At 53.3% G+C, this 24,000-nt stretch overlaps 1 protein-coding gene across 1 annotated transcript in view; it reads right to left on the bottom strand.

Moving 5' to 3' along the window:
• Cux2 (cut like homeobox 2) overlaps positions 1-16,248 on the bottom strand; it is a 190,942-nt gene extending 174,694 nt beyond the window's left edge. The window contains 1 exon segment of the mRNA XM_036171745.1: positions 16,069-16,248. Coding sequence (XP_036027638.1) covers positions 16,069-16,179 — 111 coding nt within the window. The 5' untranslated portion in view covers positions 16,180-16,248.
• Between the last annotated feature and the right edge of the window lie 7,752 nt (positions 16,249-24,000).

Here is a 24,000-nt window from a genome sequence, read left to right as displayed (position 1 = left end):
AGTCCCTCCTGCTACCCACATTCCAGAAGCCTCCGCACAGGCCTGCACGGCTCTGAAGGATTCTTTTCCAGGGCTGAGGCTCTCAAAGTAGGCCACGGGCCGTGGGACCAACTCCCTCAATCCTGGAGGCTGTGTGTGGAGGACTTCCTCTGAGGTACAGGCTGGCTTGGAGAGGCTCCAGGCTACTGGCCTGAGGGACCGGGTCCAGTGGCCCCAGCTGGTGAGGGACAGGAAACGGGCAAGGATGTCCCGACTCCCGCTATAGGGACCCGAACATCCTAAGTCTGTAGCTCACGTGGGGCCCACTTGCAAAGATTCTGGCCCTGGCTCCCACTCCTGCCCAGCACCTCTGTCTCCTGGGGGTCAGCCGCGCTCACATCAGATGCCACACAAACTGGCTTTAGGAGAGGAAAGCTGGACACACAGCAGCCACTTCCCAGTTACACCAATAATAGGTAAGCAAGCCTGTGTGTGCAGACTCTGCACTCTGACTACCTGGCTCTGCTGTGTGGCGTGGGGCAAGTCACTTGACCTCTCTGAGCATCAGCTACCTCTTCTGAAAACCGGAGGTTAACAATGGCTACATCAGAGTGTTGCTGTGGGAATAAAATCATCTGAGTGGGGGTACTGAGGAAACACTAAGCGATGATCTACTCATTAAATCCAAATAAAGAAAACAAAAGCTAATATCTGGGGGCTGGCAAGATGGCTAAGAGAGTAAAGGTGCTTGCCACTAAGCCGTACGACCTGAGTTCAATTCCCAGGACCCACAGGGTAGACTAAGAGATCTGACCCCTTGCAAGTTGTCCTCTGGCTCTTTGCATACACACACACACGTGCACGCACACATACACACTTATGAACAAATGTGATTTATAATATTTATTTATACGCTTTTTCAGAAACTAAATTTTTCCCAGCACTTCCTTCATCTGTGGCACCTGCCCATTTTCCAGACGTCTACCGTGAAGCCCGAAACAGCAAAAATCACCTCCACATGTCACAGAATTGCCACCGTGGATCCCGGGAGTGTGCGACGTCAGAGGCCACACCAGCGACAAGAGAAGCCCAAGTGTGAAGGACCCTGGCGTCCCCAGGGGGAGGCAGGCTCAGCCAGCAGCCCATCATTTTGGGTTACCTTTTCACAACCGTGACCAAACACCGGCAGGCAACCTCAGGGCCAAGGGGTTTGTCTCAGCTCACAGTTCCGGAGGGATCTGTTGGCCCCATGCACCTACAGACCATCGCGGCATGTGGTGGAAAGGCTTCACGGCACTGTGGACGGGAAGAAGGAGGGGACAAGATACCCACAAGGACCAGGCCCTGGAGGAGGCCCATTTCTGCAAGCAGCCAGAGGGAAAGGATGGGTCAACAGGGCTGGAGTGCGGAAAGCACCACACTGTGAGGGAGGGGCATCAATATGCCAGGGGAGTGAGGCAGGGGGATCTACCAGGGGCCTACGGCCAGAGAGTGGAAAGTGCAAGGAACGTTGTTCAAGGTCAGGTGAAAAAGAGAAGCCAGGGGCCCCGGCTCTGTGTGAAAGCACTGCCTAGCACGTGCAAGAATGGGTGCGTGAAGGAGTCAATCAGTGGCCAACCCATGCCAGAATTTGATAAGTCAAATTGAATATGGCAGAGCTAGAGAGATGGCTGGTCAGCAGTTAGGAGCACTGGCTGTTCTTCCAGAGGACCCAGGTTCAATTCCCAGCACCCACATGGCGGCACACAACCATCCGTAAAGAGATCTGGTGCCCTTTTCTGGCCTGCAGGGATGCATGCAGGCAGAACAGTTTGTATAATAAATAAATCTTTTTTTTAAAAATGAATATAGCACCAGGTGGTGGTGGCGCACACCTTTAATCCCAGCACATTGGAGGCAGAGGCAGGCGGGTCTCTGTGAGTTATGAGGCCAGCCTGGGCTACAGAAAGAGTTCCAGGAAAGGCGCAAAACTATACAGAGAAACCCTGTCTTGAAAAACCAAAAAAAAAAAAAAAAAAAAAAAGAAAGAAAGAAAGAAAGAAAGAAAGAAAAAGAAAAGAAAAGAAAAAAAGAAAGAATATGGCAAACCCTGTGTAACTGTGGAGAAAACCAAGAAATAAGGGGGCGGGGATCATTAAACTAAAATGATACATTAGAAAATACTCAAGAAAACAGTAAAAGACCGGGGAACAAAACAGACACCAGACACTTGGAAAACTAAAAGAAAGATGGCGAACACAAGTTCCGCTACATCAGAAACACACTAAGTATGAGTGGATGAAACAATCCAATCAAAAGGCAGAGGATTTGAGGCCAGATTAAAACTGCACACTGTCTGCAGTGGACACTTCAGAAAGACACAGACTCCAAGTAGAAGGTTCCACAAAGAGGAATCAAGTAGCGGCTGGAGAGACGGCTCAGTGGTTAAGACGCGCACGGTTCTTGCAGAGGACCTGAGCTCGGTTCTAGCACACACATGGCAGCTCACAATTGCCGGTAAGTTTAGCTCTGGGGGGGGTCTAGCACCGTCTTCAGGTTTCCAAGGGGAACTGCATTATGTCATGAATGCACATGCGTGTGCACATACGTGAGTATTTAAAAAAGACGTATGAACAGGAAACAGAACAGACTTTGTAAAAAATGTAATGTTACTAGAGAAGGAAACAGCCAATGAAAGAAAGGTCTGTCCACTAGGAAGGCATAGCTGTTATAAGCTCGCAGGCACCTACTGAAAACATCAAAACACACAAAGCAAAGTGCTGAAAAGGAGAAAGAAGTACACAACGCAACAAAATGGAGACTTCAATGCAGAGACCACAAGCCCAACAATGCTACAAACCCTGAGGGCAGCTGTGCGTGTGCAGGCTGAACCGCCACGTCTGAGGACTCTGCCTCAAAAGCTAGGGGCCCCTAAAAAGCTGGTTCGTTCTCTTCTCTCTCTCTCTCTCTCTCTCTCTCTCTCTCTCTCTCTCTCTCTCTCCAAAACAGGGTTCCTCTGTGTAGTTTTGGTGCCTGTCCTGGAACTCACTCTGTAGACCAGGCCGGCCTCGAACTCACAGATCCGCCTGCCTCTTAACCGGATCTATAAACACTCCACTGTGTGAGCATGCTGGGGAGCCAAAGGTAGCCCAGGAGACAAGCCAGGCAAAGTCCAGGGGAAGTGACAGGGACTCTGTCCAGTTGCCAGTGGTGGGAAATGGGAGAATGGGATGCATGGGTAGTGGGAGGTGAACCCCTAGATTGAAGGGTGGACTGACGGGGGGAGGTGGGGGGGACAGGGAGCCAATAGTTTCTGTCTTGTGGCTCTGAGTGGTCCTCCGGTGGAGGCCCAGGGAAGAAGGGTTCAACATGGTCATCTGGAGCTAGAGACATCTTTGCCACACACAGTCAAAAGGGGTCCATAGTGGCTGGAGAGATGGCTCAGTGGCCGAGCACTGGCTGCTCCTGAAGAGGACCTAGGTTCGGTTCCCGGCACACACAGAGGGTTGTAGATGATGCGGTTTGTATATTATAAAGGCTGCAGCTCACAACCACATGCCCTATCTAGTTGCAGAGGATTCTCACACGCTCTTCCGGTCCCCACAGGCACCAGACACTCTTACACGGTGCGTATTCACACGTGCAGGTAAGACAGACGGATAAAATTAGGTAAATAAATACAAAATACAATTTTTGAGATGTTGATCAAACAGATTTGGGGAGCTGTGTAAATAAAGCTGCCAAGTTTGGGAGACAGAGGTGGAGAAGAGCTAAGTGGGGGAGGGGTGGATCCGGCAAGTCACCTAGGGGACAAAGGGAAGAGACCCTGAGAAAGAAGACCCCTGAGAGGGATCCCCAACTGAAAGGCCACCAGAGAGTGACCGGCCTGAAAAAAACAAAGAAGAAAGTGACATCAAGAGGTGGGAGGGGCCCTGGGGGAGGGCAGGAGAGGGGGGGAGGTTGTGAGGAGGCGGCTGCCCGAAGTAGCTGCAGGGTGGGTGGGAGACTTTGGGACGGAAACAGTCCGCCCAGATGACATTCTGGAAGGTGGTCAGGTAGAAGGGGCGGCCGGCCAGCTTCTCGGATTTCTTGGGGACAGAAAAATGGGGCTGGCGCTATAGCCCCCTCACATACCCTGCCCTGTGGCTTCCTCCCTGTGACCGAATTACCTAACGGGCAGATTGAAGGAGGGTTACTCTGGGTGAGGAAGCACCGTCCACGGTGTCAGGGAATGCATGGTTTACAGACGGGAGGGACCGGACTTCCTTACATCTCAGGGGAAATGGGCAGGACAGACCAGACATTGGAGCTAGACGCGTACCCCTCAAGTCCCATGCCTCTTAAGACCCACCTCCTCCAGAGGGCTCCAACTCAGAGGCTCCCCAGTCACGCTAAAGGGAGCCACCAGCTGGGACCAACTGTTCAAACACTGAGCCCTTGGTGGACATTTCACTCTAGATCCTCATCCTGGCACTCAGAGGTGACCCACCCTCCCCAGGGCAGGGAGTTGCCTGTGGCCATGAGCCCTCATCTGCCTGCATTTGGCCTAATCAACTCCTTCTCACAGCCTGAGCATCACCTACACAGGGTGGCCTCCATCGCCAGCCACCCTGAGTGGACGGGCACCCCCATCTCTCCTCCGTCTCCACGACTGCGCTTCCGCATCGCATCCATTTGTTGGGCTGATGCTTAGAGCCCCCCACCCGGCCACAGGGCCCCCGCTCACTCACAGCACCTAGCTAAAACACAGTTCGCCAATTACCTGATGAGGGACAGATTCTGGGCAAACACTCCAGCCAGACCGCCCGGAGTCCTGGGTGATCTTGAGATTATGGACGGACCACTCTGGACCTCAGAGACTTCATCTATAGTCTAGGGTAACTGCACCATCAGCCCCAAAAGACTGGAGATGGAATGAGAAAATGGGGTGCGGATGGTATGGAGGTGAACCAGAGCCTGGCAGGAAGGTGAGGACATCCAATTCACGGGTGTCAAGTTCGCCGGCAGTCTGTGCTGCTGCTACAGGCTCAGCTTGGGAAGGGAGGGGGATGGAGTTGTCTGTTAAAAGAAAATCTGAAAAACTTTTTTAATACAGTCTACAAGTCCGTCTCCTTCCTTCTTTATCAACGACACGATTTATTGAGCGGGGAGGCCATATTGACTAAATAAATCTTGATAACGACCACAGCAGGAATCAATAGCTGCTTATTATCAGTCCGGCCCGGAGTTTCATCTTGTGGAACACAGGCCACAGGACTGGGGGCGCCATGCCGCCCCACACTGGTGGGAGGGTGGGCTGGATGTAGGTAGCACTCGCTATCCATCCAGACAAAGGAACATTCTAGAGCAGTGGTTCTCAACCTTCCTAAGGCTGTGACCCTTTAATACAGTTCCTCATGCTGTGGTGACCCCCGGCCATAAGATCCTCATGCTGTGGTGACCCCCAGCCATAAGATTATTTTCGTTGCTACTTCATAACTGTAATTTTACTACTGTTATAAATTCTAAATATCTGGGTTTTCTGATGGTCTTAGGTGACCTTTGTAAAAGGGTTTTTGACCCTCCCAAGGGGTCTCGACCCACGGGTTCAGAACCATTACTCTGGAGTCACTGATTAGTGCAGCCCAGGCTGCTCTGGGCTGGGGCCAGCATCATTTCCTAGAGTTGACAGTAGAAAGTTGTTTGCAGAGGCCGGGGACGTGGCTCAGCTGGCAGAGTGCTTGCCTGGGGTACACAAAGCTCTGGGTTCCATACCACAGCACCACATAAACCAGGGGTGGTGGGCACATCTGTAATTCCCACACTGGGGAGGAAGAGGCAGGAAGATCAGGAGTTAAAAGATCATCCTCGGCCAGGTGGTGGTGGTGCACGCCTTTAATCCCAGCACTCGGGAGGCAGAGGCAGGCGGATCTCTGTGAGTTTGAGGCCAGCCTGGGCTACCGCGTGAGTCCCAGGAAAGGTGCAAAGCTACACAGAGAAACTCTGTCTCGAAAAACCAAAAAAAAAAAAAAATCATCCTTGGCTACATGGTGAGTTTGGAAACAGCTTAGGCAAAGGAGACTGTTTTGAAAAGGAGAGGGAAGAGAGAGAGGGAAGGAGGGAGCAGAGAGGTAAATGTGGGGAGTGCAGGGGGGGCTGAGCAGGGATGGGGGACAGTGGGCTCAGCCCTGCACAGGCACCCCTGGCCATGGTGGATCGAAGGCTCACTCACAGAGGCCAGCAGGTCCTGGGCGATGACAATGGCACTTGTGGGAAATACGGCACTGGCCCAATAAATGAGGGCCAACAGGGGCTCTGATGCACAGAGCAGTGTGAGCCAAGGGCTCTCACTTCCGCCTGGCTTGCATGGGGGCACCCCAAGGGCATGCATGCTCTTACCTCCCCAAGCCAAGGGACCCTCATCTCACCCTGCTTCTGGCTCTCAGCGGGCCAAGCAGGAAGAAAGAGGCTGATTATGCTGGGTTAGAGGAGGCCACGGGGCACCCGTGCGTCACAGGAACGTAAGTGCCTCCTCCCACCTGAGGCCAGGGCAGCCACCTCCACCCAGAGACTTGGCACTTCGGACTCAGAGGCCCCAAAGAGACAGAGAGACGGGAGGAAGAGATGCCATGTAGATGAGTTTGGTTTGCTGAGGAACGAGCTGGCTCCAGGCCATGGTCAAGGCCCTCTGTGCCTTATCTCACGTCCCAAGAGGAGGGGGCTAGATCTAATACCCACCCTACAGATAAACTGAGGCAGAGAGGTTGCCCGAGGCTCCCTGCCCAGGTCCAAAGGCAGCTCCCACCAGATGGGTCTTTAGACCGGAGTCCCTGTCCCCACACCCTCAGATCCCTCTGAGTCGATAAGCATGGCATCTGTCCTATCCCCAGGCCACTGTCCCTCAGCGCTTTGAGTTTCCTATGACTGAGACTGGCAAACCTTCACGGGTGGCCCACAGCCACTGGAAATTAACTCATAGCCACATTAATTAGAAGGGGGCTAGAATTGGGGTCACCGGTTTCTAAAGCAAGACGCACAGAGCTAAAGATAAACCAGGCTCACCACTGGCCCGAGGCCCAACGGTTTCCATTAGCTGAGTGCTCCGTCGCGACTCCCTGAGTGGAGGACCACAGAAGAAAGAAAGAATGAATGAATGAATGAACGAATGAACAATCAAATCAGCGGGAGCAGAGTAAGGAGTATTCCAGAAAGGATGACGAGGTTCTCTCTAAATGGGGGCTACAAAAGCAGGGGTCGGCGAGCCAGAGGAAGAGCTCCGGGAGGGACAGGTCAGAGGGTAAGAACAAAGGGCCTGTGGTCGGAATGGGCTGGGTGCTGCCAGGAAACCGATGCCCGAGAAGAGAGAAGGCGGGAGGCGAGAGAGGGAGGTTCCGGGCGGACAGAAAGGAGGAGAATGGAACTGCACGGGCCTTGAGGACCAAGCAAGGCCAGACCACAGAGCCAGGGCACAGCGACAGTGGCAGCTCCCTCAGGACATGACGGACACCTTAAAGAACATTTCCCGGCAGTGGGAGCCCTAGTCAGGTGACCTCGCTTTCCCCGCCTGCTGCCGCCAAGAAGCACTTGTGAAGATGGGGTACATGGCACAGGAAACGCACTGGACCTGTCCCAGCTCCCCTCTGTACTGCGAGGCCCTTGTGGAGGCTGAGTGAGCAATTGGGACTTGTTACCTTGCCTAGAGCCAGAGTCCTATCCGACACTCCCTGGCAACCCTGACCAGCAGAGCCACCCACCCACACGCCCACCTGCGGGCGGGAAAACCAAGCCTCCAAAGAGAAAGCGGTTGCCCAAGGACACATGGCTAGCAAGCGGTGGCGCTGGGATTTGAACCCCCGGCAGCGCCGAAAGGGGAAGTGAGCAAAGTGGATGAACTGGTTACAAAATAAAGTGTTTGACGGCGTCGCAGCCGTGCTTGGGAGGAGGGGGAGCATCCAGGCAGGCAGTTCCCACAGCACAGCTGGAATCTGTGACCACTGGGCCTTTGCACACGCTCTTCCCACCTCGGGGAGTGTTCCCTGACCATGGCCTTCGGATCTCTGCCTGAAGAGTTTCCAGAAAGCCGGGAGCAGCTTGGTCACAGGCCCAACGTCTGGTGACAAGCCCAGTGTCCAGATGCGTGGATCCACCTTGCCCGTGCCTGTCACCTGGCAGCTCCCTGGCACCCAGCCTTCCTGCTAACATCTACGTAATATCTGTATCCTCTAACCACACAGTTTACAAGTTATCTCAATTATGTTGTTACGCTATTATTTATATAATTGCTAATTATCGTTATTAGTGTCCCCATGAGTGGTAAACACACATCTACGGAGTAAAACAATAGCTGTTATAAATTCAAGCTCTCTCTAGCGCGTCTGGGTGCTGGGCTCCCAGCGCTTGAGTGTACTGCTTCGGTCTGAGGGACACTGCCGCTATCTGCACTTTAGAGATGAGCAGCCATGGCCCAGAGAGGGTAAGTAACTCAGCCCAGGCCACACAGCTGCTAAACAGCAGACGGAAGACTCGATCCCTCCACACAGCCTACCGACGCAGGTCCATGGGTGCTCATGAGGGACAACAGGTACTAAATGACAAGCTGCTGAGTGGCGGTCCTTTCGGGGAGAAACTGCCACACCAAGGAGGCTGGGGTGATGTCTGTGGTTTCCCCAGCCACAGCACCCACACCTACGTAGCCTACTACACGAGCCGATCCAGCAGAGCGGCTCCCAGGGAGCCATTGGTCCTGTCCAGTTTGAGTGACGGCGGGCGGCTCGCACAGTCTTAAGCACTGCTGGGCTCCAGGAGTCCCGGGCAGACAACCAACTCACAGCACAGCGCCTGCCTGGGGATTGATTTTCTTCTGTCTTTCTTTTTAATGACAAACGTATATCCGGGAACTGCAGTTTGGTTTGGATAGAGGATGGCAGAGGCGGCGTGGGGCGGGGAGGGGGTCTGAGCAGGCAGCCTCGGGGCCACGTTGGAAGACAACTAGCTACTTGACTCTGTCCCATACCCATCTCTCTCCACGGGGACCACCAGGAGCCTTGGGGTTCCTCGAAGAAGCTTTTTCTGACGCAAGGCACCTGATAAGACAGACAAGCAACCAGGACAAGGTAACCCTGACAGCCAGTGACCTTGACCCTCCAGTTGTCCTGTCCCTCCGAAGACCCCCAGTCCTTTTTGAGTTAGCACCGCTGTCCCCTTGGCTGGCAACGCCCTTTCCTGGGGCTCACTCCCTTCCCAGCCCCTCATCTACAAGGGAACCGACAAAGCTGCATTTCTGAGTTAAAATCTCCTGTGTTCTAAACGCCAACAGCTTTCACGAGAAAAACGTTCCCATCCCGACTCGTCCACACAGACAGACAGGGCTCCATGCTGCAACCTCCATACCTCTGCAGGCGGCCTGCATGCTACTAGGAAAGCATACTGCAACACCCAAAAAGCCTTAAGACAGCCTGCCAGGCCGGCGGGTTCTGGCTGCTGCTCCCACACCCTCTAAAAATACCTAAGAAGGAACGAGGCACTTACAAAGCATGATCTCACGCCCCACACTCTGCCGAACACCGCCGTACTCCATGGAGTAGGAGAATACTAACAGTCCCACTGAAAGAGAAAGGCACAGAGAGGCTAGTCACCGCTCAAGGTCACACAGCCAAGGTGAGATGGAGACAGGCCTGGAAGCCAGGTGAGGCATCCGTCAAAATCCTGGATAGTCAGGCTTCCCGTCTTAAAGCAGAGGAAACATTCAAACTTGAAAAGGAAAAATCCAGAAATGGCTCACTTATTTGGCAGATATTTCACAGCCAAGACATGAGGCGGTATAACCACAGCCCCCAGGCCCATCCATGGCTACAGTTACCTCCTTTTGTGAATAAAGTTTTATTGACCTGTGACTTATTGACGATGGCGGGCCACATCTCTTTGTTCTTACTGGCTACAGTCCAGACACACCCATTCGTTTTCATTGGCTAAGGCTCCAGACACACTATGGAGGCAGAGTTGGATGGTGAATCAGGAACCTCGAAGTATGTGATATCCTAAGCCTTTGTGGAAGACAGTTACCACATTTAGTGGCGCACAACTGCTACCTAGGATGCACAGAGCCACCACACCCCCAGAAAGTTCTGAAGTCAACCCGTGGGAAAATGCAGGGTCCCTAGAAACGCTGGATTAAAACCCTCACATTAAAACACTGGATGGATGTGGTGGCGCATGCCTTTAATCCAGGCACGAAGGAGACAGAGCAAGGCAGATCTCTGTGAGTTCAAGGCCAGCCTGGTCTACAGAGTGAGTTCCAGGACACACAGAGAAACCCTGTCTCTAAAAAACAAAAACAAAAACAAAAAAAAATGGTCAGGCTAGGGAGAAGGCTCAGAGGGTAAAATGAGGAACCCGAGAAGGCCTGAAAAAGCTAGGCACCTTCACCACCAGAAGCAGAGAGAACACACAGGCATCCTCTTGTTGCTGGCCTTCCTCTGCTCTTACACAACCCGGGACCCAAAGCAGGGAACGGTGCCGCACGCTTTCAGACTGGGTCCTCCCAAAGCCATGAAGATGATCCCCCACAGACATACCACAGGCTCATCCCTCCACAACGCTCTTTCCAGGAGACTCGGGACATGTCCGTCAACCATCAGAACTAAGCATCGCATCCTGACTCAAAAAACGAGGTGGCTAGTGACTGAGAGAGATAGCTGATGCCAAACCCCGACCTTCCATGCATACGCACACGCATCTGCACACACACACACAAACCTATGCACACATAAAATGGGGAGCTGTGAGACTTATTTGGCTGTTTGGGGTGAGAGTGTCAATAATTAGAGACTGAGGACAAAGAAGGCCGTGGGGGGGGGGGGGGGCATTGGTTCCAGGCAGACGAAATGCATGTGCAAAGGCCATGGGGTAGGGGTGGGTTCTGTGTGATAGAGGAGCAGGGTCGAGTGAGTAGGGGGCAGAGATGGGGAAGGAGGAGGCTCAGGTCATAGGGCAGTCACCGGAACAAAGGAATTCAGAGTTTCATGTATGTCTCATAGGAAAATACCATTCCTTTTATAAAACACGTCAACCCATCTTTGCCAGGGAGTCGGGGAGGCTCGGCATACAGTGAACTCCACCCTAAGAATTTCTTGTCTCAGAATAAAATTGCTTTAAGGACCAACAGCCCCCACGACCAACACCGGCCACAGCAGGCTCAAGCTGGCCTAAACCATCAGAATGGGACACCTTGAACTGGTCCAGAGGGGCCCACACCTTTCATCTCTACCACAGTCTGCCCACACAGTGGCTCTGTCGTGTGGGAGACCTGGGGTGCTGGGTACTCTCCCTCCACGCTAGAAGACACAGGTCCCAAGGCCAGGATCAAAAGGAGGCTGGCACAGGACTGTCCTAGCCCTTGGACAGCTGAGGCAGGATCCAGAGTCTGAGGTAAGCCTGGGCTAGTCAGCCCCTATCTAAAAAAAAAAGAAAAGAGAGAAAGAAAGAAGGAAAGAAAGAAATAAAGAAAGAGAGAAAGGAAAGGTGGGTAAGCGACCACTTCATGCCCTGCCTTAGCCTCACCTGTCCCAGGCCCTGCCTCAGCACCAGGTGACCAGGAACCGGCTGGCACTTGGTCCCCTTTGCAGAAAATGGCATACAAATGCACAGTGTCTGGGCAGCCCCCCGGCTGCCATCAACCAGGCCCAAACTTAGACCAGCCAAGGTGTTCACGTGTAAGACACCATCTGCCGGAAGAAAGGTTACCTCAGAGAATGTCAAGTTTGAAGAGAGAATCCTCTCTTAATGGGCAAGTTAAAAGAAAAAAGGAAGAGAGACGGGGGTGGGGGAAGCCAATTATCTTATTTGTGCATATGCTGGTACACCCCCTCCAACCCCCATGCAACCAGCTCTGCAAAGGCCACTAAGACACCAAAGTGCTCAGCCTGTTCTTCAAATTGTCTCTATCTCCTAAAGTGGAATTCTAAGATACTCCCCCACACTCCCCCCCACACCCCCGCCAACACACACATACAATCTGGGGGGGGGGGCTCTGCTCATGCCCAGCACTCCAACAGAAAGCCCATCTCCGAGAAGCAATTTCTAACCAGGTGAGAAACCTGGACTCGGGGCAGGGGGTGCCCAGAAATGATGGCTGGGCTCCTTAAAGATGTTCAGCATCTGCTGCCAGCTCTTGCTGAGGGAAGGAGGAAGGGCTCTTGTAGTTGGTCTCAGAAACCAGGAAGGCAGATGGAATGGCCTGCCAGTTGGCTCTGGACGGTGGTTTGGGCTTAACCTTGAGATGTTTCTAGAGCAGGCTCCCCTGATCCCACACACCTTCTCCACCTGTCCCCCACTCCCCTCCTCTGGTGCTCTTAGAGGCGAGCCTGGCGTGGCACACCCTCCCTGCCTCCTCCCCTCTCTGGCAGACAGCAATTCTACACTGTCAAAGTTTCCAAAGTTAGGAATCACCAACAGGGCTGATGGCTTATTTACCGCCGTCATGGGTAGAAAGGAGGATTTTGACACGTGGGAAATGATAGCACATTTAGGTGAGTCAAGCTGTCACGGGCTCTAATGAATGTCTAAGTACTTCACAGCTGAGATGTAAAATTTACCTGCTTCTGAACATCACGGGCTTATAATATTTTAATTCTATCCACACTCCTTTCTGAACTTGGAGCATGGAACAATATTCCACAAAGCAATACCTGGCTTCCAGCCATTCCAGAAGTTTCTGTAAGACACCTTTAAAAAGCCCAGCCTTGCAGGCTCATCTTAAGGATCCCACTAATGCCTCAAAGTGCAATGGCATTTTCCTACTCAAGTCTCCTGGGAGGGGCCACCAGCCCCACCTCTTCCACAAACACAGCTGGGCAGAGGGACCCCCATCCCCTCATTCAAACTGGGTACCCATAACTGCGCAGCTTAAGCAACTCTCTTCGGAGGGGAGAGGAAAGATAGTCTGGGGGCCAGGACCCAGAACATCACTTAGAGAGTAGGGATAAAGGAAAACAGAAAAGAAAAACCACCAGCCCATGAATCCAGTTACAACGATAATACACAGAAAAGCCATAAAATACGCCCGCATTAGTGATGTTCACCATAAAACCATCCTATAACCAAATGAAATATGCCAGCATTAACTCAGGACGCGATTTTATTTCTTCTCATTCCTGGGTGGCTACGAGCAGAGAAGGGGAGAAGGGGAAGAGTGGGGGAGGGGATTGAGGCATGCCAGGGTGGGGTACCCACATCCAATAACCTCTGGAGTCATTTCTTAAGTCCCCAACCACTGGGGTTGTCAAGTGACTTCCATCCCACCTAAACAGCATCAGCAAGATCGCTCCACCGTGCTCAGAGAACGTGCTGGAAAAAAAAAAAAATGACTAACTGGACAGTTTCCATGTTTAAAAAAATATATACCTCCAGAGGGCTGAGAGCCCAGCTGGCACAAGGTCACCTTTCTTGTCCCACATGGGGCAGTGTCAGCAATGTGGTCCAGCCTGGGGACATGGGGCTGCTCTTACTGGCTCGGTCACTTTAAGACTCAGGAATCAAGCTGCAAGGAAGCCTTCGACCTGAACAAGCCAGGATACAAGCCGCGCAGTCCTCCCAGGCCACCAGCCCTGGGGGAGGGAGCCCCCCCATCCCAAGCCTGCACAGACCCACATAGTTCCTACCTGTATGTCTCAATAAGCTGCAGAAGTTTCCTCTCCTCTGTGGAGGACAAGAAATTAAAACGCAAGGGAACATGGAAGAGGAGCCACAAGCAGGATGTACCAGAAAGGGTCCCTTGGGCAAAGGGCTGAGAGATGGATGCCCGGAAGACCCTGTGCAAGAGGCCACGGAAGAGTCTGGGACTAGGGCAGAGTGTGGGCAGCTGCGCTGGTCTGGGCCTGGGCGGCCGCATGCTGTAGCTACCCACAGTCATTTCTCTGAGCTCTAGAACTATGCAGCCTTTTCAAACTCCCTGGGGGACACCCCCTCCTCTTTACATCGATTCAGATGAGCCCCCCCCCTCCCCGGGAGCCTGTTTGTACCAGACACACAGCCATTGTCTTAATGAGTTCCCACCCCACCCACCCCCACACACACCCTTGCACATCCCCTGCTGGGGGAGAGGTCTTAGTGTGGCCGGACCCTGCCACCTGGACAGGCCTGTCCACCACCCCAATAACCACCTTGCAGCTCAGATCTCCTTTTCTATCTCAGTGTGTTCTAAGACCTTAACAAAAGGCTTGCAGACCCTTGGGGAGTCAGCTGGAACCAAGACAAGGGTGACCTTCCACAAAAGACTCCCCACCAAGACTAGGGGGCAGGGAGCATCGAGCATTAACACCCCCAGCTCAGACACCAATGCAGGAAGCCGCACCCAGCCCTCAGCGGCGGGCCATCCTCTCTCCCACCAACCCTGCAGCCCGGGGCTCCTGGATGGAAAGCGAGTTATCTAATGAGAATTGTGTTAAGTGGCATTCCCGCCGACCCCGGGCAAATACCGGCGCTGTAAACCTCACCGTGGCAATTCTCTCCAGCAGAATAACAATAGCGCCCGGCTAAGGGCTTCCGCCAGCCCAGCTGCTCACTCCCCTCAAGTCGGCTGCGTTCTTGTCATTCCTTATGTTACAGAACATCAATCATAAATAAAGACGCTGTCCCCCAGCCTGCCCGGGTCTCATTTACAAACATTAGCAGGGAATACGATTACCATTGGCCTCCGTGCCATGCCCAATGTGGCTACCCAACTCACTCACTCTCTCTCTCTCTCTCTCTCTCTCCCCCCCCCTCCCCGTCACCAAATGCCACTTTAGCATCCTTTAAATCAGCAAGCACAGCTTACAACCCTGCCCATCTCAGCCGGCCACCAAACTGTAACCTCAACTCGGGCGCGGACCAGGAATTGCACAGCTCCCGCAGTTATTAACTGCATGCCTGAGTGCCCCGATTTTCTCTCCGGCTCGATGGCTTTGAGGGAGGAGGGGAGCGAGAAGTGGGGACAGAGAAGAGAGGGGCTGGAGCCACTTATCAGAAGCAACTTAACGAGATCTGCGGGGAGATTAAAAAGAGAAAGTGTGGGTCCGTCCCCCCACCTTTTTCTTTTTTTTTTTTTAATCTCCAGACGTGCTGTCACGTATTCTGGGAATGTCACTGGCCAGGCAGAATGCTCTCAGAGCGCGGTTATCCGCCCGGCTTCCCCCGCCCCTGATCGCCGCCGCACCTGCCGCGACTCTGCCCGACTGCAGGGTGTGGGGAGCCTCTGGGGGCATACTGAGCCCCCGAGTGTGTCTCCAACTGGGGTGCTGTGAGCCTCACACCCCCCAACCCGCGCGCGCGCGCGCCCCGCAACCCTGGGCCTCAGAAAGATGGCAGCAAACATCCCAACCCCGAGGCACCCGGAGCCCCGCGCACCAGGAACGGCGGAAAAAGTGCTGGGGCTGCGAAGAGCGTCGCCCCAGGGGAGGAGAGGGGAGTGAAGGGGACCAGGGGGACCCGGGGCAGGGAGAGCAGGGTGCGGGAGCTGGCGAGGCAGAGCCACGAGCCAGGGCCGCGGATGCAAAAGTTCCCAGGGGCCCCCAGCAGCCCGCGCACCTGCTCCGCCCCGCGGCAGGTGCGCAAAGTTGCGCGCGCTCGGGCCTGGGGCTCCATCCAGGCCGGGGCGGGGGGACTGGGATGGAGGAGAAGTGGGGAGGAAGGGGGAGAGAAACGGGGGAGCAAGCCGGGGAAGGGGAGCAAGATGGGGGAGCAAGCGAGAGGAGGGGAAGCAAAGCAACCCCGGAAGGGGGGTGGCAAGACAGAGGTGGGAAGGAGGGAGGCAGAAAGCAGGCGGAGGGGAGGGGGTCGCAAACCCAGGGAAGGAGTGAGGGGTGGGGGGGAGCGAGACGCAGAGACTAACCCGCAGGGATCGGCCCGGGAGGAGCACCGAGCGTCCGGGCTGCAGCAGCCGGTGGTGGCGGCGGCGGCGGCTGCGGCTGGGGCGGCTGCGCAGCCGCGTCCCGCTCCCCGCGCTGCCCGCGCTCTCCGTGCTCCCCGCGCTCCTCCCGCTGCCCGCGCTCCTCCCGCTGCCCGCGCTCCTCCCGCCCCGGAGGCTCCCCACGTCCGGGCGGCCGATCGAGGAGGCGGCGGCGAAGGCGAACAAAGGCAGGCCGGCCCGCTCACCTGCAGCCGCCGCAGGTCCAGGCGCCGTCTTGCGCGCGGCCCCCGGGTCGCCCGCGCCGCCCTGGCCGGCCTCGGCCCCCGGGCCCCCCGCGGTCCCCCCTCGGCCGCCATCTTGGGGGCGGGCGCGCGGCCGGGGATGCGGCTGCCGCCAACACCCGGGCTGGACCCCGGGAGCGCGGCCCGGCTCCGCGCGCACGCACTTGACTTTGGCTCCTCGCGGCAAACTTATCGACAGCGCCGCGCGCGCGGATCGATGCGCGGGGGGGGGGGGGGGGGGGGGGGGGGACGGCGGCGGGAGCGCGGAGGGGCCGCGGGCCACGGGGACCGTCAAGAACAAAGTGAGCGCCCTGCGGGGCGGGGCGGGGCGGGGGCGGGAGGGCCGGTCTCGGCGTGGCCTCGCGCCCCGGGAGCACGGTGCACGGTGCACGGAGCACACGCGCGCCCGGGCCGGCCGAGGTCCTCCCGTGCGCTGCGGGTGGTGGCCGCCAGGGGGCGCCCCGGAGCCGTGGGAAAGTCTCCCGGCGCCTAGCACAGTGCTCGCCAGCCCAGGAAGGAGCCTTGGGGACTCAAGAGGGGGTCGTGGTCCTAGCTGGGGATCCGGGGCCCTGTGTGTCTGTGGCTTTGAGTCTTGACAGCAGGGCTTTGATCGTTATTATTTAGCGGGCGTAGCGCACCCCACAACTTTATCATGCAATGCTCACTCCTGGTGTGCAGTGAGCTTTACTCCTGGGTGCTCTTAAGAGAAGCCTTTGCAAAGGCCTGTCCCCAACAGATGCTTGGATCGGCTGAGGCTCCCCAGGCCCACTGGAGGGGCTCCGGATCTCTAACCACTATGTGGGGGTCATGTAATCATTACCGTGGTCAACCCGCCAGGGACCCCCCCCCCCAGCCCTTTGCAGCATAGTCTTCCTGCATTTTGGGTGTCTTTGAAGAACTGATCTTTAGCCCCGAGAGGGGAGATCCAAGCCCTTTGCAGTTCCTCAGACCCTGGACCAAAGAGGTACCAAGAGGTACTCTTTCACATTTTCCTCCCCTTTTCTGTGTCTATGAGTCCCCAGACTCCTCCCAACATCTCACCTTCCAGAAGGGACTCAGAATCCCATCCTGCCTAGACACACCACCACCCCAACAACTCTTTGTGACCCTCCTTGCCAGGACCTGTACACCTACCCCACAGGTCACCCCCATTTACTTTCTTTTCCAAAAGAAGAGCCATGGTCCCTATACACACACACACACACACACACACACACACACACACACACACACTTCTCTGTCAAAAGACCAGCTTTTATGGACAGCCACCCGAAATTATATTCTCTTTTTATGACCCAGCTTGGACTCTGACATCACTCTTGGTGGGGGACAATAGATCAATACAGTGGGTTATAAAAAAGATGAAGTTTAGAAGAGATGTTAAGGGGAGAGAATCATGATGGATATTTTTGATGATTTTCCAATATTTGTGTCTCCAAGCACGTGTTTCGAGGCAATTAAAGTTTTTAATGTAATGTAAATAACTGTTTCTTAAATGCTTTAGGAGAAGGTGTGATCGCCCCCAGCCATCACTCTGGCTGTTTAAAAACTGTAGTGTGATTTAAAGCAGGATACAGTATTTCTCTCACTGTCCTCATACATTTTTTCCTGTGACGTCTGGGCAAATACATTAACTCGGGAGTTGAAAAGACTCCTCAGACCCAAAGCGGAGCTTTCCCAGAGACGAAACGAATTAGGCCGAGTTAGCAATTCCGAGTGGCCCATTTCCCTGCCAGATTAAATTGCACGTGACACGTGGTTTATTTCCTCCCTCGATAACTCTGCCTTCAAATTACAGCTCTCACTCTGCAAAATGAATTTAGGCAAATTTCATAACTAATGCGGTGCAATTTTTTTTTTTTAATGGCTACATTTTCTTCTTGAGGATCTGTACAGCTTGCAGCCTCCATGTCTTTGAGTCTGTTCTTTAAAAACCTGTAATAGAAAAAAAAAAAAAAAAAAAAAAAACCTAGAGATTGTGAGACCTTTTCAAAGCACCTTTAACAAACAGAGCTCCAGACGAAAAGAGTATTTTAACATATGCCTGACTTGGCCTCCACGAGACATGCTGCTATGTCGAGACTCCTGGGATGTTGTACCGAGAAGGACTTGTGCCTGTGTGGTATTCCTGCCCAAAGTGCAGAGTCTAAATTTAATTGTGAAGAAATATCACACGATCCCAAATGGAGGGGGGAATGCTCCAAAATAAATGGACTGCTCTCTTCAAAAAAATGTCAGTATCTCTCCAAACAAACAGAGGGAGCGAGCACATATTTCAGGCTGGAGGAAGCCAGAGCAATTTGACAAAGTGATTACAAGGGGTGACCAGGGGTTTTCTTTGTCTCCTAAGGCCATCAACTGGACTCCACGGCAAATCTGGACCAAAGTCAACAGACACCATATTGTATTCACGTTGACTCTCTCTCTGATTTGGATCCTTGCCTTGTGTCCCGTGTAACTAAATAGCTTTGTTTTTAGAAAATACACAGAAGTGGTTAGGAGGGAACAAGGGAGAAGCCATGTCTGTGGCTAAGTCAAACCATGCCAACAAAGACAAGACCTTCCTATTTCTCTCTCTGCAGAACCTGAGACCTGGACGGTACACACACCACCATGTGAGGATTCTGTCTCCCAAACACATGTTGTTTACATTTCCTTGAGATGTTTTGGGGAATCTACAATTGCGTCAAAATTAAAAGTTATAACCACAGACACAAAATCAAGATCTCATCTGGCACCCACATAAAGATTCTGCCAACAACTTGCCTTCATTCCTTACCAAGTCAGGCTGCACCTTTGACCAAGCAGGAAATTGCCACGGCAAACATGCTTACCCAGGAGCAGCAAGGAAATCCAATAATTCAGATTGTTTTAAGTCTGTGATATTTTTAAAATGACTTAATACAGCCGAGTCTCTGAAGAATTCTGACCGTTTTAATGGCAGCAACTTGCAGCCCCACTGAGGAACGGACTGCTACATAAATACTGAATGATCGTGTCTTTCTGTCTCGGCTGAAACATATTAGCTTTGTTTAGCGGCTTATTGCTTTATTCACAAAATAAATTTCAGCCGTCTCTCTCCCAGCCACGTTCTTGAGCACGTCGTCAGCCTGTACCTTATTAGATAGGGGGGCTCCCGTTCCAGCCACATCTGTATCTGTCTCGACTCAGTAATAATGAATTAAGCAGTTAGGTCTTTACCCCTAAATACAGTTAGCTCTAGGAAGTGATGTTATTATGGGTGGTCTACGAAAGCCGGGAAATTCAGACTTTCTCAGCAGACTAGTGACCTTGGAACTAAGGCAATACAATTTTAAATATTATCCTGATAAAATGCTTTCCATTTTTTTGTTTTGTTTTGTTTTTGTTCTTTCTTTTTTTTTAACAGAGAGAAACTTAAGTGGGTCCCTGATGAGTTCCGGACTCCCAGTGCCACCCACTCCCCCAGATGAATGTTAGGAAATTACAACAGGAACCCAGATGCCCTTCTTGGGCAGCCCATCCATAAAACAGAAGCAGCCAGGATCCTTTGAGAAATTCATAAAATGGTACGAGAATCCCCAGGAAGACGCCGGCAGGTCCTCGGCCCCACACATAATGATATTCGAGATTTCAGCATCAAAGCGGAAACAAAAAGAAAATGCCCTTTGAGAGCCAGGCGTCGCCCATCCCAGCTGCTAGGCAAGGAGTGAGGCAAGCCTTGGAATTAATCTGTAAGTGCGAACACCCTGAGAGAGTCAGGAAGAGAGGACACAGCCTGGCAGGCGCCTGCAGGGGGAGGCTCAGGGAGGCTGGGGCAGGGTCAAGTCCACCGCCCAGCCTCTGCCCTGACTGGCTGCAAGGACCAAGGCAGCAATTCCTTCTACCCCATGCTGGCAGCCACCACCTTATAAGGTGCCTACTGGCTGCCAACATGTCACAGATAAATCTCAGTTGCTCTCAGAGAGTTGCCAGACTGGATATTGAGTCGGGCCCTCTCACTGGAAGCTCGGAGACCCGAACAACCCAGTTTACCTTCCTGGCTTCTTTTCCTCCTGGGTACCAGTGCGATAATGTTCCCACGATGTGACAAGGATGTGTGGGAAGCACTGAAAATATGCAGGGGCCGCTCGCTGGCTCTTGGTGTCACAGTAGACCGGAGGGGATTGGTGGGGCACTTAAGGTCCTGAGACGTGGCAAGTTTCAGGTCACATGGGTGCAGGGGGCAGAGCGAGGACAGATGCCAACCTTGTCCACGGTGATCTAAGATTGATGGCGAGAAAGAATGGGTCACAAAGTTAGGATGGGGGGGGGCGCCTCAGCCAGGTGCCAATTTCCTCATGACCCATCAGACCCACTGAGGAACCCCACTAGTGGGACAGGCTCTCTGGGCCCAACTCCCCTCCAATGCCAACACTACTTAAATAAACAATCGCCTCGTCTGTGTGTTGAGTCTCCCCTTTTAGTTCCCCGCCCCCATTCACTCTGCACCTGCTGACCTCAATGGACTACATTTCCCAGGCGCCCTTGCTGTCTGACTAACATTTGGATTGACCAATGGGATACCTGTTAGGAGATCAAAGGGTGGGAAGAGAGGAAGTTGGGGCTATTGGTTCCCAGTCTCCCTCCCTGGCCCTCAAGTTTGAACAGCTTCTGTCTAACTGCCCCTTTCCTGTCCTCACTAACCCCAAGACCCGCTCCCCAGGACTCCAGTTCAGGTCTGGGGTATGTGGCTTTCCTTTTTACTGGCAGCCAAGGCCTCAACACTGCCCTACCCACAACATGCCTTAGGTGCCGGGGGACAAGGCCTACAGGGGACCCCTGAAACCTCAGATCATACACTGGGTCTTTCTTGTACACATTCATCTATGAGGAAGCATAATTTCTTCATTAGTTGTGACGAGTTTAGCCCTCATAAAACAATGAACCACCTTCAGAAAAATAAGACGAATCTGGTCACTCCGGAATTTCCCATTTTAGATTTCCAGAACTCCTTTGGTCACAGGTAACTGAGAGCAAGGTCAAGGTAGGTGGGTAACTGGTCCCCCCCTCCCCAGCACACACATCCCAACAAAACATCCCGGTTGAGTGGACAAAGGACTATTGTTCCATCACTGAAGAAGACAAGGGCGATTTATTTGTGTGCTGAGGCTGTGTTTAGATGTCTGTGAAATATCACGGATCGGATAAGATGCCTGCAAGTTTGGAGCAGGATTGTGGACATTCCAATCTTCTGTCGTACCGGGCTTCCCAGAGGAAAAGACACACACACACACACACACACACACACACTTTAGTGGCCCCTTAAATTCCACATCATCTTAAGTTTAATTGAATGCATGTGCATTGCACAATTTGCATATAGGAGCATGCGGAGGTCAGAAGTCAACCTCAGACACCACCCACCAGATTTTTTGAAACAAGATCTGTCATTGGGACCCGGGACATGCTTCCCACATGCCAGACCAGTAATTTACTACTGAGCCACACTCCCAACCCTTAATTACTTAAAAATATATTTTTTTTTAAAAACTTGCTACCAATTTATTTGGGGAGGGGTGGGCCCGTGACACAGAAGCCATCAGGGGGCTGCAGAGAGGACTTAAGAGCACTGACTGTTGTTCCGGAGGACCCGGGTTCGATTCCCAGCACCCACATGGCAGCTGGCACCTGTCTGTAACTCTGGTTCCAGGGCTTCTGGCACCCTTACAGAGACATACATGCCGGCAAGACGCCAACGAACATAAAATGTAAATAAATCATATGTATAAAGACAACTTGCAGGAGCCAGTTCTTTCCAGCACGTGGATCCTAGGGACTGATCTTGGCAGCTAGGGTCTTTACCATCTGAGCCATCTCACTGGCTTCCATAATTACTTGTTTATGAGCACAAATTGGTTTTTCATCAGAAATCTTCTGATGAAAATTTGGTTGGAGTGGGAGAGTCTGCTTTCCCTGGGGACTCTGCCTGGTACCCATCCCACAGAGCACCAGAGCCTGCCGGCCCATCTGTAAGAGAGCTGAGCAGAGACAGCTGCCATGGTCAGGGTCCAGGGTGAAGGGCTTTCTTTCCTGCCTCAACGGTGTCCATAAATTCAGGCCATTCCCACCGAAACCGCAGCTAGGCCTCTCCCGAAACCTGCCACTGTAAATTATCCTAAAGTCACAAGGGTTAAGAGCAGCTGGGACTCCTCTGAAGACAGCTGGGGTGGGTAAACTTTCCCGGCAGACACCGGGACTGTCACCCCGTCAGCGTGACAGAGAGGAGGAGGCAGAGGACAAGGACAGAATGAGGAGCCAGGAAGGATTCACTCACTCGGAGTAGACACACATGAATAGCTGGGAAAAGCCGGTCCCAGAATCCAGAAAAGACAAATCAGGACTTCAGAGGATTCTGAGCCAGTGGGCTAGCTGCATGGGGGGGGGGGGTAACAACTCAATTAGACCCCTACCTCACATCGCACCTGAGGGCCAACTTCAAGGAGACGCTTCAGCATACTGAGGTTTGATTTTATCCTTGTGTTCATTCATTCATTGATTTTGAGACAGGATCTCATATTGCCCCAGGCTGCCCTCACACTCACCATGTAGCTGAGGCAAGCCTTGAACTTGCTGCTGAGGTTCCAGGAGTGTACCACCATACCCAGCTTCACGCTGTGGACTTGGAAGGAGAAAACTCAACCTACCTATTATTCTTTTCTATCAGCTTAGGATAGAGAGAGCATCCTTAGGAAGCCAACTTCATTGCATCCCACCTGAGATGCTGGTGATGCTGTGGGTCCCACCCAGGGCCGTATACACACTTCGGCAAGCAATCTACCCCAGAGATCCATCCTCGGTCTCTTTGGTTTCCAACATTGTCATAGCCATTGTGGCGTAAGGATCTGGGATTCTACCCAGAGATGACTTTGTAATCAGAACCAGGACTAATTGTTCAAAACACTTGTCCAGAGGACCAGGGTTTGGTTCCCAGCACCCATGCTGGGCAGCTCATAACCACCTGTAACCCCAGCTCTAGAGTTCTGACACCCTCTTCTGGACTCCATGGGCACTGCACACACGTGTGCACACCCACATGTATGCATGAATAAAAATGGTAAATCTATAAAAGACAGAGGCAGCGGATGGGGAATACAGGACACCCACGTGGCCCCTGCCTCAAAGATGCCAGCTTCTGGCCTGAAAGGCCTCTGGCCCTCGGTTAGCCTGCAGGGTAGCCATGACCTGCCCTGTCCTCTGAAACCCAAAGCCCCCAGCATCTCTACCCATCCCCCACAGAACCCTAGGATGAGGAACACAGGAATACTCCAGTCTCATGGGGGACAAGGGGAGAGTCTTACACTGTATCCCAGATCGGCCACAAACACGTCCTCTTCCTGCCTCAGCCTCCTGAGTTCTGGGAGGACAAGCAAGCATCACCATTTCCAGCTTCTCATCTCTCTCTTTAATTTCTCTGCCTCCCAGCACACATGCCTTCTCTCCACTGTCTTCCTAGCCCCTCCCCCTTCCCCTGGTCCTCCCTCTTCTCTCCTGCAGCGTGTGTGTGTGTGTGTGTGTGTGTGTGTGTGTGTGTGTGTGTGTGTGTGATGGAGTGGGGTAAGGGGGGTGTCACCCTTAACTGAGGCACCAGCCATGAGCCAAACAAACAGCGAGAATTCTGTGGCTGCTTTGGTAAGATGACAGTGACTCCCACCCTGGTCTCTGTCCCTGCCGCTTGTCACCATGACAGGCTCACCGTGCCTGCTGTGCATGGTGGTGGCAGCAGGATTTGCCTCAACCCTTCGAGCAGAGGTGGCTGTGCCCATTCTGCAGGTCAACAGACTGAGGCCCAAAGAGGTGGAAGAACCCATCAGGATGAGGATGAACATGGTATGGAAGTTGGGTAGGAGGCGTACTCGCAGCCACTAGCCTTGGACT

The sequence above is a fragment of the Onychomys torridus genome, chromosome 22 (assembly GCF_903995425.1).
Source record: "Onychomys torridus chromosome 22, mOncTor1.1, whole genome shotgun sequence".
Taxonomy (NCBI): Eukaryota; Metazoa; Chordata; class Mammalia; order Rodentia; family Cricetidae; genus Onychomys; species Onychomys torridus.
Note: the sequence above shows the minus strand (reverse complement) of the source record. Positions and strands in the feature narration are given on the sequence as shown.